The sequence below is a fragment of the Passer montanus genome, unplaced genomic scaffold (genome assembly GCF_014805655.1).
Source record: "Passer montanus isolate IOZ18808 unplaced genomic scaffold, ASM1480565v1 scaffold89, whole genome shotgun sequence".
In the NCBI taxonomy this organism is placed as follows: Eukaryota; Metazoa; Chordata; class Aves; order Passeriformes; family Passeridae; genus Passer; species Passer montanus.
The window spans coordinates 631829-644661 of NW_024374256.1; the positions used below are offsets into that span (position 1 = coordinate 631829).

General features: G+C 55.6%; 1 protein-coding gene across 22 annotated transcripts in view; it reads left to right on the top strand.

The window, feature by feature from the left end:
* MACF1 (microtubule actin crosslinking factor 1) overlaps positions 1–12833 on the top strand; it is a 138369-nt gene that overhangs the window by 67248 nt on the left and 58288 nt on the right. For 19 of the 22 annotated variants that reach the window (XM_039733486.1, XM_039733479.1, XM_039733488.1 and 16 more), the window contains 16 exons: positions 220–369; positions 744–959; positions 1039–1188; positions 1850–2083; positions 3377–3520; positions 3606–3839; positions 4382–4600; positions 5036–5551; positions 5849–6025; positions 6480–6603; positions 6898–7106; positions 7638–7955; positions 9135–9301; positions 10275–10431; positions 11115–11232; positions 12496–12558. In XM_039733486.1, the coding sequence (XP_039589420.1) occupies positions 220–369; positions 744–959; positions 1039–1188; positions 1850–2083; positions 3377–3520; positions 3606–3839; positions 4382–4600; positions 5036–5551; positions 5849–6025; positions 6480–6603; positions 6898–7106; positions 7638–7955; positions 9135–9301; positions 10275–10431; positions 11115–11232; positions 12496–12558 (3196 nt within the window). The remainder of the gene's footprint in view (positions 1–219; positions 370–743; positions 960–1038; positions 1189–1849; positions 2084–3376; positions 3521–3605; positions 3840–4381; positions 4601–5035; positions 5552–5848; positions 6026–6479; positions 6604–6897; positions 7107–7637; positions 7956–9134; positions 9302–10274; positions 10432–11114; positions 11233–12495; positions 12559–12833) is intronic. The other 3 variants (XM_039733499.1, XM_039733501.1, XM_039733481.1) reach the window with 2 other exon arrangements.

Consider the following 12833-nt stretch of genomic DNA (forward strand, 5'->3'; position numbering starts at 1 on the left):
AGATCTCTTGCCATTTATAAGCTTATGTTGGAAAAAGAACTGTGTGTTTTATTTCTCCTGTAGTAAATCTTGTAGATAAGGCTGGCAAGTGGCAAGTCCATGAGCGGGAACGTTATTAACAAATTTCTCCTTTGGAAAAAAAACCCCAGAATTTCATATAACACTTTGTCTCCTTTTCTGCCTAAGTTTGAAGCTTTGATTTCCTGTCTGATTCTGCAGATCAAGTTCAGCAAGAAGATGTGTCTGGAGCATGACCAGAGGCTGATATCTTATCTCTCCATGCTCCGAGACATCGAGATGAGAATCAAACGTGTGCAGCCAGCAGAGCAGAATTTGGCAGCCCTGCACGACCTGAGGCAGCAAGCAGAGGTGAGTGAGGCTGGGCCAGGCTTTGCTGGTGTTTAGACAGAGTTTTTCCCCCTCTCCCCAGCTTCTTGCACAGCCCTTGCACCCCTCCCTGCTTCTGGGAGTTTTGTCTCAGGTTTAACAGGCTTTTATATCCAACCTCATCCCTCCTTCTGATCCATCCACCCTGCCCAGACAGCAGCCTGAGCTTGGCTGACATGAATTTTACAGCCTGGAGAAAGGCAGGAGAGCGCTGGCAGCTGAGCAGGGCTGGAGGGTGGGATGAATTTTTCTAGACTGAGTGTTTGGAGCTGCCTCTCCAAAACCCCTGCTGGGTTTTGGCAGCAGGGAGGTGAGGTCACCCCGTCGTAGATGTAACGATGCTGTCTTTGTCTCAGGCTCTGGGCTCTGAGCTGCAGGAGCTGAGCTTCCCAGTGAATCAGGAGCTGGATGCTGTGCAGAGGATTGTGGCCAACCCCCCTGAAGAAGTCCCTGAGCAGTTACTGAAGGCTTTGGAGAAGGATGCCAAGAACCTGCAGAAGTCTCTGAGCTCTGCGAGTGAAGTCCTGCAGTCCCGGCTGCAAAACCTTCGTGGGGCGGCAGCAGCTGAAAAGGTAGAGCTGGCAACAGCCCCCTGCTGCCCCACAAGCTTCCCAAAATACCTCCTTTAAACGATGAATCTCTGCTTTTAAGGCTAAAATCCTGGCCCAACACGAGACTCTTGAGGGCAAGCTGCAGGAGCTGCTGAGCTGGGTCTCTGGCACCACGGCGTCTCTGGATGACAGCGATTTCCAGCAGGCCAGCCATGCCAGCAGCTTGAGTCACTGCCTGCAGCACTACAAGGTAACCATGGCAATGCCCCTAATCCTGCAGCCTGATGAACTTGCTGCCCTCTGCACAGAGGAGAAGCTTTTAATCCTGCTTCTCTCCCAGAGCCTAGCAAGGGTTTGCTCTTAGCTCGTGCTGCTGTGTTGGGTGCTCTCCGAAGTCTTTTGTTTCCATAATGCACAGCCTGGTGTGGTTGTTGAAATGCTCCTGTGCAGGGGTGTGGTGGTGGCTGAGTGAGCTGGGGAGATTCCTGTCAGGCTGTTGAGGAGAGAGCTGCATCCTCTGCTCCATCACCTGTATGAGGAGCTCAGTCTCCTTATCCATCTTCTAGCAATAAAGATTGTTTCCAAGCTTGGTGGTGACATCTTGGCATGGAAATCAGGGGATTGAGGGCTTTGAGGGCACATGGAGTCACTGGGGCCAGGTCTGGGTCATCTTCAGACCCAAGTGCAGCCCTACACACATCCAAGAAACCTCTTGCTGAGGTGCCTCCAGCACCTGGTGCAGAGGGAAGTTGGAAAATCCCTGTGGTGAGACGCTCTCAGCTCCATGCTGAGTGCTTTCTGGGAGAGTTTGGTGTTCCTGGAATATATTTCATGTGGCACCTGCAGAAGGGACACAGTGCAGCACAGCCCTGGCTGCAGGGTCATTTTAGCTGCTTTTCTCTCCCATTCAGGAGCTGCAGGAGCCCCTTGCTGACACCAAGGCTGAGCTGGACGCCACTGCCTTCGACATCCAGTTCCTGATCTCGGAGCACGCCCAGGATTTAACCCCCCAGCAGAGCAGGCAGCTGCTGAGGCTGCTCAATGAGCTGCAGAAAGCCTTCAGGGACCTGTCAGAGCGTGTGACAGCGCGGGTGGAGGTGCTGCAGCTCTGTCTCCAGCAAGTGGAGCAGACGGAGCAGGTGAAGGTTGTGAGACATCTCCTCCTTTGCTCGCTGAAGCACTTCCCAGCCACAGGAACAGCAGCTGAGGCACCTCCAGTTTGGGATTTCCCCTGCATGCCACTCCCAGTTCAGGAGTTCTCACTGCACATCATGAGCTTCCTCTAAAAGTCTTTCTTCTTCCTAGCAGGCAGAAGGTTGCTTTGCTCCCAAAATACGGAGCCCTGCCGAGGGCTGGGTAGCAGTTCTCTGCAAGATATGGAATTGTTTGGGGCTGGGTGGAATAAACCCTGTAATCCCCCTAAAATCCCCGTGTAGAGGGGCCACCACAGACACCCAGTGTCCTATTTGCACTGCACACATCAGGCATTGCTGTCCCAGGGAAACAGCTGGCAAGGACAAAAACAAGTCCTCAGATTTCTGCTGCACTGCTGCAGCACCCACCACTGCATGGACCCTCTCACCCAAGACAGGATTAATGTGGTTTTTTATTAACAATTGCTCTCTGTAACTCTTGCCTGTGCTCTCTGGAGTGTGTGTGTGTATTAACCAGTTTGCTTTGCCTTTTCAGATTGAGTGTGCGCCCATCCTAACCCAGGAAGAACTCGCTTTGCAGCTGAAGAGCTCTTAAGAAGGCTCTTTCAATTTGCTTCTGTTGTTTTATCTTATGACTGGGAGAAACAGGCACAGTGTTTTGCACAAGTTTGTACACCACCTTGCTGAAATGGCCAGTGAAAATCTCAAAAACCTTTCATCCCCCCTGGCAGAGGGGGACAGGGGTGTCACAGGGACTCTCAGGTCACATCATGCTCAATTGCTCAAACAGGCGCTTCTGTGTTGTGCTCTGGCAGCAAAAAGAGGAGCTGGATCAGCTACAGAAACACTTTCCCTCTCCAGGGCTCTCTTTCCAACCCCAAATCATTTTAAAAAATCCCTTATTTGGGGTTGTCTGGGGCTCCACAGTGGCGCTGCCTGTCCCTCTCATTCACTGAGTTTCTGCTGCTGTTTTAATGTTTGTAAGGTGGAATGGGAAAGCACAGAAACTCGTGGCTGAGTTTTCCTGGGAGAGCAGTGCAGCTCCATCTTGCAGCTCAGCAGGCTCCTCGGAGAGAAACCTCCAGTGGTGACAGAGGTGCCACCAGCTCAGCAGGGACGTGGCACCTGCTGCCGGGCAGGGAGCGCCTGGAGAGCCACAAAGTTTTCTGTGCTGCATCCTCCCCTCCAGCTGCTGCAGCTGTAACCTCACCTTGCCTTTCAGCAGCAGGAGAGGAGCTGCAGGGCTGGTAGTGACTGTCCCTGTCCCCTTTCCTGTGCCCACAGACGCTGCAGGAGCAGCAGGCAGCCCGGGCACAGAGCCTGGCCGAGCTGAGCCGCTGGCTGGGCCAGGCAGAGAGCGCCCTGGCAGAGCAGCAGGGAGCAGAAGGGGACCTGTCTGCCTTGCAGCAGAGGCAAAGCGATGTTAAGGTCGGTGATATTTAAAATCTGGGGGGCAGGGGTGGAGGGGTTTCACCTCAGGAGTGGCCAGAGCCTCACAGCTTCACCCCCCCAGGAGCTGCAGAGGAGCATGCACAGCAGAGCCGCCTCCTTTGCTGGCGTCCTGAAGAGCACAGAGCAGTTTTTGGAGGAGAACAAGGCCAAGCTGGAGCCTGGGGAGCTGGCAGCACTGCAGCAGGACCTGCAGCGTGCCAAGGAGCAGTACCAGTCCCTGCAGGAGAGGACAGAGGTGGCCCAGAAGGAGCTGGAGAGTGCTGTGAGTGCTGCAGTGCAGCAGGAGACTGAGAAGGTAACGTGCCAGGGGCTGTAGAGCCTCCAGGCTTTGCTTGAGGGGGACTGTGAGGTCCTGGAAGCCCATCTGGGTGATGCAGCTCAGAGCAATTTGTGGTTCCTTCCTGGATATTCCCTGGGCAAGGTTTCCCCCAGATATTTCTGTCGTGAAATGCTTTGGGAGTTGCAGCCAAGGATGAGCTGGTTGTGGAGGGAATGGGGGAGGAAAAGGTCCCTGACTCTGCCTTTGGGGTGACCCCTGATGGATGAGGATTGTCAGTCATATCCCAGCCCTTTTGGGGTGGGGGCCCTGGGTTCTGTGAGGATGAGAAATTCAATGTAGCAGCAAGGCTGAGATTTTTCACAGCTTTTCTGCACCTTTCAGAGAGCCACAAAGGGTCTGGAGGTGTCTCAGCATTTGCTGAGGCTGGGAAACTCCTTGGGTTTTTTTTTTTTGTTTTTTTTTTCCCTTCTGCTGATTTTTGTCTCCCTCCCCCGTGAAGCAGTTTGCTGAACAGGCAAGAACTGGGTCATTCTTATCTGGAGCCTTTGTGCTTTCAGGTGAAAGCTGCCAAAGAGCTGGAGGAGAACAGCAATAAGATCGACTCCCTTTTGAGCTGGGTGGCATCGCTGGAGCAGAAGGGAGGGCTCCCAGAGTACAGACCCCACCCTGTCACAGGGACACAAGCAGGAAAAAGCACTGGGGATGTCCCTGATGGCCACACTGTGGGAGCAGACAGTGCTGCTGAGAGCCTGGACGAGCAGTACGAGAGGCTGAAGGTCAGCACCGACACCTTGTCCCCCCCGAGGTCTCCTGCCCTGTCCTTGCTGTTAGATGGGTCTGAAACATGGGGTTCTCCATGTGGGAAGCTCAGAAAGGCCCTGTCCAGGTGTGGTGAGCATGTGCCCACCCACAAGGTGTAACCAGGCTGCAGAAGGTGCCCATGATGGCCACAGAAAGGGTCACTCTGCATTCCTGTAGCCCAGCCCGGCACCTTCCCAGTTTTCCCCACCCTGCTGGTGCTTTGTCACAGAATCATGAAAATAATTGGTTTGGAAAGGACCTTAAAGATCATCCTGTTCCACTCCCACCTCCCACCAGACCAGGCTGCTCCACTGTGGCCTTAACCCCTTGCAGAGCTGTCCCAGCCACGCTGCTGGGGGCGAGCGGCGACCCTCAGCGCCGCGCCTCACCTTCATCCCTGCCTCTTCCAGGCTCAGCACCAAGAGCTGCTGTCCCAGCAGCAGGACATCATCCTGGCCACGCAGGCAGCGCAGGCGTTCCTGGACAAGCAGGGGCCCAGCCTGGCCGGGGAGGAGCAGGAGAGGCTGCAGGAGCAGCTGGCGGAGCTGCGGCAGCGCTACCCGGCGGCGCTGGCGCGCGCCGAGGCGCGGCTCAAACGGGTGCAGCTCCTGCAGGACGAGCTCCAGAAGTTCCTCAGGGACCACGCGGAGTTCCAGGCCTGGCTGGAGCAGGCGGAGCAAGAGCTGCAGGGGATGTACAGAGGGGACGGTGACCCTGCCTCCCTGCGGCAGCTGCTGCGGCGGCAGGGGAGCTTCTCGGAGGACGTGATCTCCCACAAGGGTGACCTGCGCTTCGTCACCATGTCGGGGGAGAAGTTTCTGCATGGGGATGCTGGGGATGCCGAAGAGCAGCTCTTGATGTCCAGGAGCGTGGTGAAGAGCAAGCTGGAGGATGCCACGCAGAGGTACACCACGCTGCACTCCAAGGTAAGGGAAGGGCTGTGAGCTGGGCGCTCTCTTCCTCCTGTGCAGGGATGGCAGAGGGATGTTTGTCCCAGCTGCCAGGACATTTACAGATTGTAGGACAAGGATTGTCTTCTTCAGGGCTTGGGCAACACCCTTGTCTTGCTGTTAGTCTGCATGTTAGCCCTGGTAATTCATTTAGCCTGTTGCAAGATTGATTTTTTTAAATTGCTTTTTCTTTCTTGCGGATTCCTGTGCCTTTTCCCATGGGTTGCTCAGTGCTTGCGTGCATCCCTGTCACCTCTCGTTGCTCCTTTGCAGTGCTCCAAGCTGGGCTCCCACCTGAACACCTTGCTGGATCACTACCAGCAGTTCCAGGAGGTGGCAGAGTCTCTCAGGACGTGGCTGCAGGAGAGTGAAGCTGCCCTGGGGAAGCTGCTCTCAGAGACGGTCTCCTCAGACCTGGCCGTGCTGCAGAAGCAGCTCGCCAGCACCAAGGTACACTTGGGGGATTTTCTGGGGAATGCTGGAGCCTGGATGGGAATTTGGCTGCTCTGAGCAGTCAGCAGCAGGGAGGACACTTGACCTGTGGTGGTTTTTTTTTGCTGGTTGAGGGTAAAGATGCACCTGCAGGTGTAGCAGGTCCTGTGCTGCAGGTCAGGTGGGTCAAATTTGTGGGAGAGGTGCTTGGGGGCTGCAGTCACAGACACCCCAGAGGGACAGAGAGGGGGACATTGCTCCCCCATGAGGGTGCCAGAGCACTGGGACAGCCCAAACCCTCTGACCCAGCTCTGCCTGCAGTGTGGGGGTAGATTTTTCTGTCATTTCTTAACGATTTAGTGATGAAGTGCAGAGGATCCCTCAGGGGGGTAAAAGGAGCCCTGAGCTCCATGAGTGTGGCAATCCTGCCTGGGACCCATCTCTGATTTTGGCTTGTCTTGTGTGAAAACAGCAACTGCAGGGAGACCTGGCTGAGCACCAGGTGCCAGTGGAGAAGCTGCAGAAGGCAGCTCGGACCCTGCTGGACATCCAAGGGGAGCCAGCCCCAGACCACGGCCACATTCAGGAAACAACAGGTACAGAGCAAAGCAGCTGCCAGTGTTAGCAGGGAGGGCTGGGGAGAGTGGGAGGGGGCAAAGATAAGTAGCTTTTTGGGCGAATTTGGGGGTGATCACATGGCAGAGCATCCTCAGGGTTTGCACGTGGGGAGGGATGTGGCCACTTGTGCTGCGTCCCCCGCCTCGCTGCTGAATTTGTGGACAGGGATTTGTCATCACTGAGAGTTTTGGGGGAGCCAAAGGCAATCCTGGCTGCTCTCTGAGCCCTTGGAGCTCTGTGCCACTGAGTGTCCTCTGTGCTGAACCCTGCAGATGCCATCGTGAGCCGCTTCCAGAGCCTCTCCCAGCAGATGTCGGAGCGCTCGGACCTGCTGCAGAAATCCATTGCTCAGTCCCAGAGCGTCCAGGAGAGCCTGGAGAGCCTCCTCCAGTCAGTGGCTGAGATTGAGAAGAGCCTGGAGAAGGACCAGCCAGCCGTGCTCTCCTCTGCCTCCATCCAGGAGTCGCTTGCCACGAGTGTGGTAAGGCTGGGCCCGGCTCCCTCACCCCAAACACCCCAGAGCAGCACCTGCACCAGGCAGGGCTTGGTGGGCTTTAACTACTGAGTGCTGAAAGCACCAAAAACAACCCCTAAAAAGGAATATGAGCAGCAGCTTTGTATTTTCATAGAATCACTGAATGGTTTGGGTGGGAGGGAACACTAAAGACCATGGGCAGGGACACCTTCCACTGGACCAGCTTTGTCAGGGCCCTGTACAATCTGGCCTTGGACACTTCCAAGGATGGGGCAGCTCCAGCATCTCTGGGCAAACTGTAAGGTCACAGACTTGTTGAAAATCCCCTTTTTTCTTTGCTAACAAGATATCAGACAGAGAGAAAAGCAGAGCATGTTGGGCAGGTCAGAAAGGAGAGGAAAACTGGGATGTAAAACAATTTTTTTCCCAACTCTGGTTGTGTCAACGCACCTGCTGCTGCTCCCGAGGGCAGCCCAGTTAGTTCTGCTGAAGAACCTTCCTTAAAAAGCCCTCCCTGTCCCCCTGTGCCCCCCACAGAAGCTGAAGCAGGACATTGCCAGGCAGAGGAGCTGCCTGGAAGCCACCCGGGAGATGGTGACGCGCTTCACCGAGGCGGCCGACAGCCCCGCGGCCTCTGCCCTGCAGGACAAGCTGGCCCAGGTGACAGAGCACTTCGGGAGGCTGTGCCAGCAGCAGCAGGAGCGGGAGGACGCCCTCAAGGGCCTCCTGCCCAAGGTGGAGCAGTACGAGCAGCTGTGGGAGAGGCTGCAGCAGTTCACGGAGAGCAGGACGCGGCTGCTGGCCGCCGGGAATCAGCCGGACCGCGACATCGCGCACTTCTCCCAGCACATCCAGGTGAGCCCTGGGGGAGAGCTTCCACCTGCACCAGCCTGTTATGAGCTCCCAGAGGAATGTGTAATGCACCCAAGATAGCTCAGCTACTTCTGCAAGCATAAAAGAAGCAGGATGGCTTCTGCTGCAGTGTTGGAAACAAAAAGGTTTAATAAAAGGCAAAATAACAAGCAGACAAAACCGAGCCAGGTGCAAGAGATCTGCTCCTGCTAAAAACACCTCACAACAGCCCTTAGTTCTCTTCTTTTTCTACCCAGTTGGTCAGGTAGGACTTTTTGGCTTCTATCCAATTAGCTGCCCTTAAGTTTGAAGTGAAGTCCCCGAGGTCCTATGGGGTGGCTTTTCACCTAATGGATGAGAGAAACTTCTGGGCTTCTTTCCTTTTTAAGGAGACACCAGATAGTTCTGTCACTCTGTCAGCAAGGGGCACACTCCTACACCCAGTGTCTGAGGAAAGGTCCAGGCTGGCAGGATCCAGCTGTTCCCAGCTGTGGGAAAAGGAGGTGGCATTCCCAGGACAGGCTGCTTTTCAGATGGGGTCTTTTAGAATCCAGTCCAAATGTAGCAGGATTTTACCAGCTGAAGACTCCATGGGGTTAATACAGCAAAATATCCCTGTGAGGGCAGTGCAGGAGTGACAGAGAGCTTGGAGGTCTTAGAGCCACAGAATCCTGAATGGTTTGGCTTGGAAAAGACCTTAAGGATCATCTCATTCCAAGCCTCCTCTAGGGACAGGGACACTTTCCACTAGACCAGGTTGCTCAGGGTTGTCTTGGAGACTTTCAGGGGTGCTGTGGACCTCAAGTGTCCTGCTGCAGGGGGTGCTTCACCCACAGCCTCAGAAATGCTGGAAGATGACACCAAACCAGACTCCTGTGCTGTGGCAGGGGTTGATTTGGCTTGGTCTAGGGCCCCCCATCCCATCCCATCCCATCCCATCCCATCCCATCCCATCCCATCCCAGTCACCAGCACTGGGGGAAGTGGGATTTGCCCCTGCAGCTGCTCACAGCATTGGCTGAGCTGGAGGAGCAGGTGGCAGTGAGCTGTGCCCAACATTTGGCACTGCTGCCACACGTGGCACTGCCCACAGAGGGTCTCCAGCTCAGCAGGGTGTGGCTGCCCAGCTCATCCCCTCTGCTGCTTGGGGAGCATGGTTATCACCACCCTTTGCTCTTGGCAGGAGCTGAACTCGGAGATGAGGCAGCACCAGGAGGACCTGGCCACCCTGGAGCAGCTGGCTGAGGAGCTGAGCTCCTGTGGCTTCACCCCCAGCTCCTCCCAGCAGCAGGAGAAGCTGCAGAGCCTGAAGAAAGATTTCCTGCAGCTACAAAAGGTGGCAAAAGACAGGTGAGTCCCAGGGAGGGGAGCTTGGGGGTGGCTTCATGGTCTGGGCTAGACCCTGTGGAGATCTCCTTTCCAAGAGGAGGGGCATGAGCCAGCTCTTCCTGCCCTCCTCCCACGCCAGGATCCTGAGGCAGCTCTGCTCCAGCTGACGCTTTAAAAAAAGCCTTGGCTGGGGGCGTTGTGAAAAATTCCTGGTGCTGCAGCAGGAGCAGGAGCTCTGCGTTTCCCAGTCCTGTGTGGGTGCCACAGCTCCATCCCAGAGCATCCTGCTGGGTGCTGGGAGGACTGGGGAGGCGACAGCAGAGCAGCCTGTCCCTGGAGTGCCCTGAAATGGGGATAAAAGGGAGCTTGAGCAGGGTCCGAGCAGCAGCATCCCTGGCAGCCACACCTCTCTGCCTGCAGCTCCAAAACCCCTGCAGAAGGCAGGGAAGGTGGTGGGGAGAAGCAGATGAAACTCCCAATAATGCCCAGTCGTTCAGAGCTGTGCAGGCTGCTCACAGCTGTGGCCAGCAAGGATGAGCCAGAGGGGGCTGTGACTCCCATCCAGGGCTGCCTTGTCCCCCAGGATGGGCTGAAGGGATGGAGCTGTGGCCAGGGAGGAGGGGGGACACAGCCTGGGCTCCCCCAGGAGGCAGGTGCCTGGGGGACACGGCATGAATGAGCCCTGTCTTCCCAAAAACATTGCTTTTCCCAGGACAAAGAGCCCGGCCAGGCTGGCAGGGGTGCTCCCGTGGCTGTTGGCCACCACTGGAGTGCCCAAAAGTGCCACCAGCCAGGATCTGAGGGGGTCAGCAGCAGGGAGGGGGCTGGCACCCTGCTCCCCGTTTTGTGCTGTTCCCAGGCAACATCTAATAATAATAATAATAATAATTATAATTAAAAAGGGCTCCTCGGGACACAACCGTGCTACGTTCAGGAGTGGGTAATTACAAGGCAGAGCACGAGCTCTGACTCTCCAAAACCTTTTCACTCCCAGAGAAAAGGATGCCTCATCCTGCCAGGAGCAACTGGATGAGTTTCGGAATCTGGTTGGTGCCATGAGGAAGTGGCTGAGGGAGAGTGAAGGCAAAATTCCACCTGCTGAGACCTCCCTGGGCACCCAGGAGCTGCAGCAGCACAGGCAGCAGATCCAGGTGGGCCAAGGGAGCTGGGATCAAACTGGGAAAGCCTTGAAATGCTGGAATGTGAAACAAACCCCTGGAAGCAGAGGCTGCTGGTGGTCTCAGCATGCATCCAGTGGCTTGCAGAGCAGGGAGCAGTGTGAGAGATTTCTTGGGCACTGCCTGGTTTCTTGTCACTCCCTGTGCCTGCTCTGGGCAGGGTTTAGGAGTGGGAGACCCGAGCACACTCAGGTTTGTTTTTTCTGAGTGTTTCCTGTGGTAGATGTGGAAGGTGGCCTCTTGTCAGCCCGCTGTGCTCCAGCAGAGGGATGTGACAATTCAGGATGTGACAATTCAGGATGTGACAATTCAGAGGCAGAGCAGCTCTGCTGAGTCACCCACAGCCCTCACACCCCACAGCACCCAGGACTGGGCTCAGCCAGGCTGGGCTCTGCAGGGAGGGGGAGGAGGGATGTCCCCAGAGTGTGGGAGGGAGAAGGTTTCCTTCCACAGACCCGTTAGCTGGGAAGAGCTTTTTTTGCTGTTTGATTCCCCCCTGGCAAAAATAGATGTGTCACAGCCACTTCCCCCAGAGCAGCCATCAGCTGGGTCCCTGGGTGCTGTGTCCTGGTGTCACCACGGAGGGGACAGGCCAGGAGGGAAGGGCTGTGGCCGGGCAAGTGTGGCCTCCAATCCCAAACTTGGCTTTTGAGCAGGATCTCCTGGAGGAATGGAAGGGGAAGGGGCCCCAGGTGGAGGAGATTGGCCGCAGAGGGGCCCTCCTGGAGAACCTGATCGTGGAGATTACGGCCCCCAGCACCCCACCCAAGGCAGGTGAGTTGTGGGCAGAGCTCCTGAGGACAGCTCTGCTGTCAGCACTGCATCTCCTCCGAGCCTGCCTTCAGCCAAAAATGGGCTTATTTCCTCCTTTTAACCAAATCCAGAGGGCCTGTGGTGATCTGAGTATCATGGGACTCAGCCCAGTGGTTGAGTCACTGGCACTCATTGCTTTAATGCATCATCCTGGCTTGGCTTAATTAACTGTAGCCTAACGAGCTCTGAATTGCCCTGTGTTTGCTGTGGGGACACATATCACTCTGGGGAGCTCGTGGAAGTGGCTCCTGCTCTCTCCTGGTGATGTTCCACAGCCTCCTGAGGGCTGGAGTGTTTTAATCAAGCTCCAGCATTTGGGTTTCATGTCTGGATGACATTTGGGGCTGCAATAGTCAGATGTGATTTACTGGTCTCCCTTTTGGCTTCCAGTCTGTGAAGCAATGAGATTATGTCTGGTTCATTTGGAAACCAGCTCAAAGATGTCTTCCAGCTTGTGAGAACAAGTCCCTGGACTCTCATCACTGGTGGGAATTGATGGGAATTTATGGTCTGGATTTGTTTGTTAGGATTAAGTTCATGAGCAGTTCTCAGGGAAACCGTCAGGAGAAGTGAGGAGAGGCTTGTGGGTGACCAAAGGTGCACCACCTTATGTCCATGAAAGCTTTAAAATGTGTGGTTAGAAAAGAGAGACTTGCCTGAAAATGTGAATCTCCCTTTGGTTGTGACCAGAGAATCTGGTGTCCAGAGAAGGGACACTGGTGCACCCTGCATCTCTGGGCAAAGGCAGCATGAACACAGGGCTGGTTTGAATAGTTTCATCCCATAAAAAAAGAGGATAGGGGGGAATGAATCCCTTCAGGGAAGGCATTCAGCAGTTTCATTGGGTATAAGTCACAAAATCATGCTCAGGGTAGCAGCTTCCCAGGCATGGCAAGATGCCAGTGGTCCCCAGCATTGCAGCCTGTGCAGGAGCCACATCATCCCTGCTCTCTGGGTGCTGTTGGGATGCTGGGAGAGCTTCCCAGCTCCAGAAGCTCCAGAAAGGCAGGAGCAGCTCCAGGAAAGTGAGGGGAGCAGGAGGACGAGAGATAAAGGGGCTCCAAACCAAATGAACGCCCCGTGCTGGGCAGGTGGGTGGTGGAGGCACCACCTTGGTGCTTGGTGGTCCCTGTCAAGCAGCAACCATTCATCACTCGCTGTCTGCATCCCTGACACCTCTGTCTTGTCCCTCTTGTGCCTCTTGTGCCTGTCCTCTGTGCCCAGGTGCCACTCTGCCCACTCCAGGAGGCTCAGGAGGCAGCGTGAACGGATACCACACCTGCAAAGGTGAGCTGGCTGTCCCCACCACTGAGCCACCCCCCTGTCCCCTTTTCATCCTTGCACTTCCATTCCCTGGGAACACAAACCTCAGTGTGACAGCGCCAGCATCCCAGCAGAAGGGAAATGAGCTTGGCAATGGCTTGGGAATTCTCAGCTGCTGCCATGGAGGGTGGAGGTCGGGCTGAAGGACAGCCTTGGGGAGTGACAGCAGCCTGACACCTCGTCAGGTGGTGTTAGGAGCTGATAAATGGGAGATCATTTTAAGGCCCGCAATTAAATTT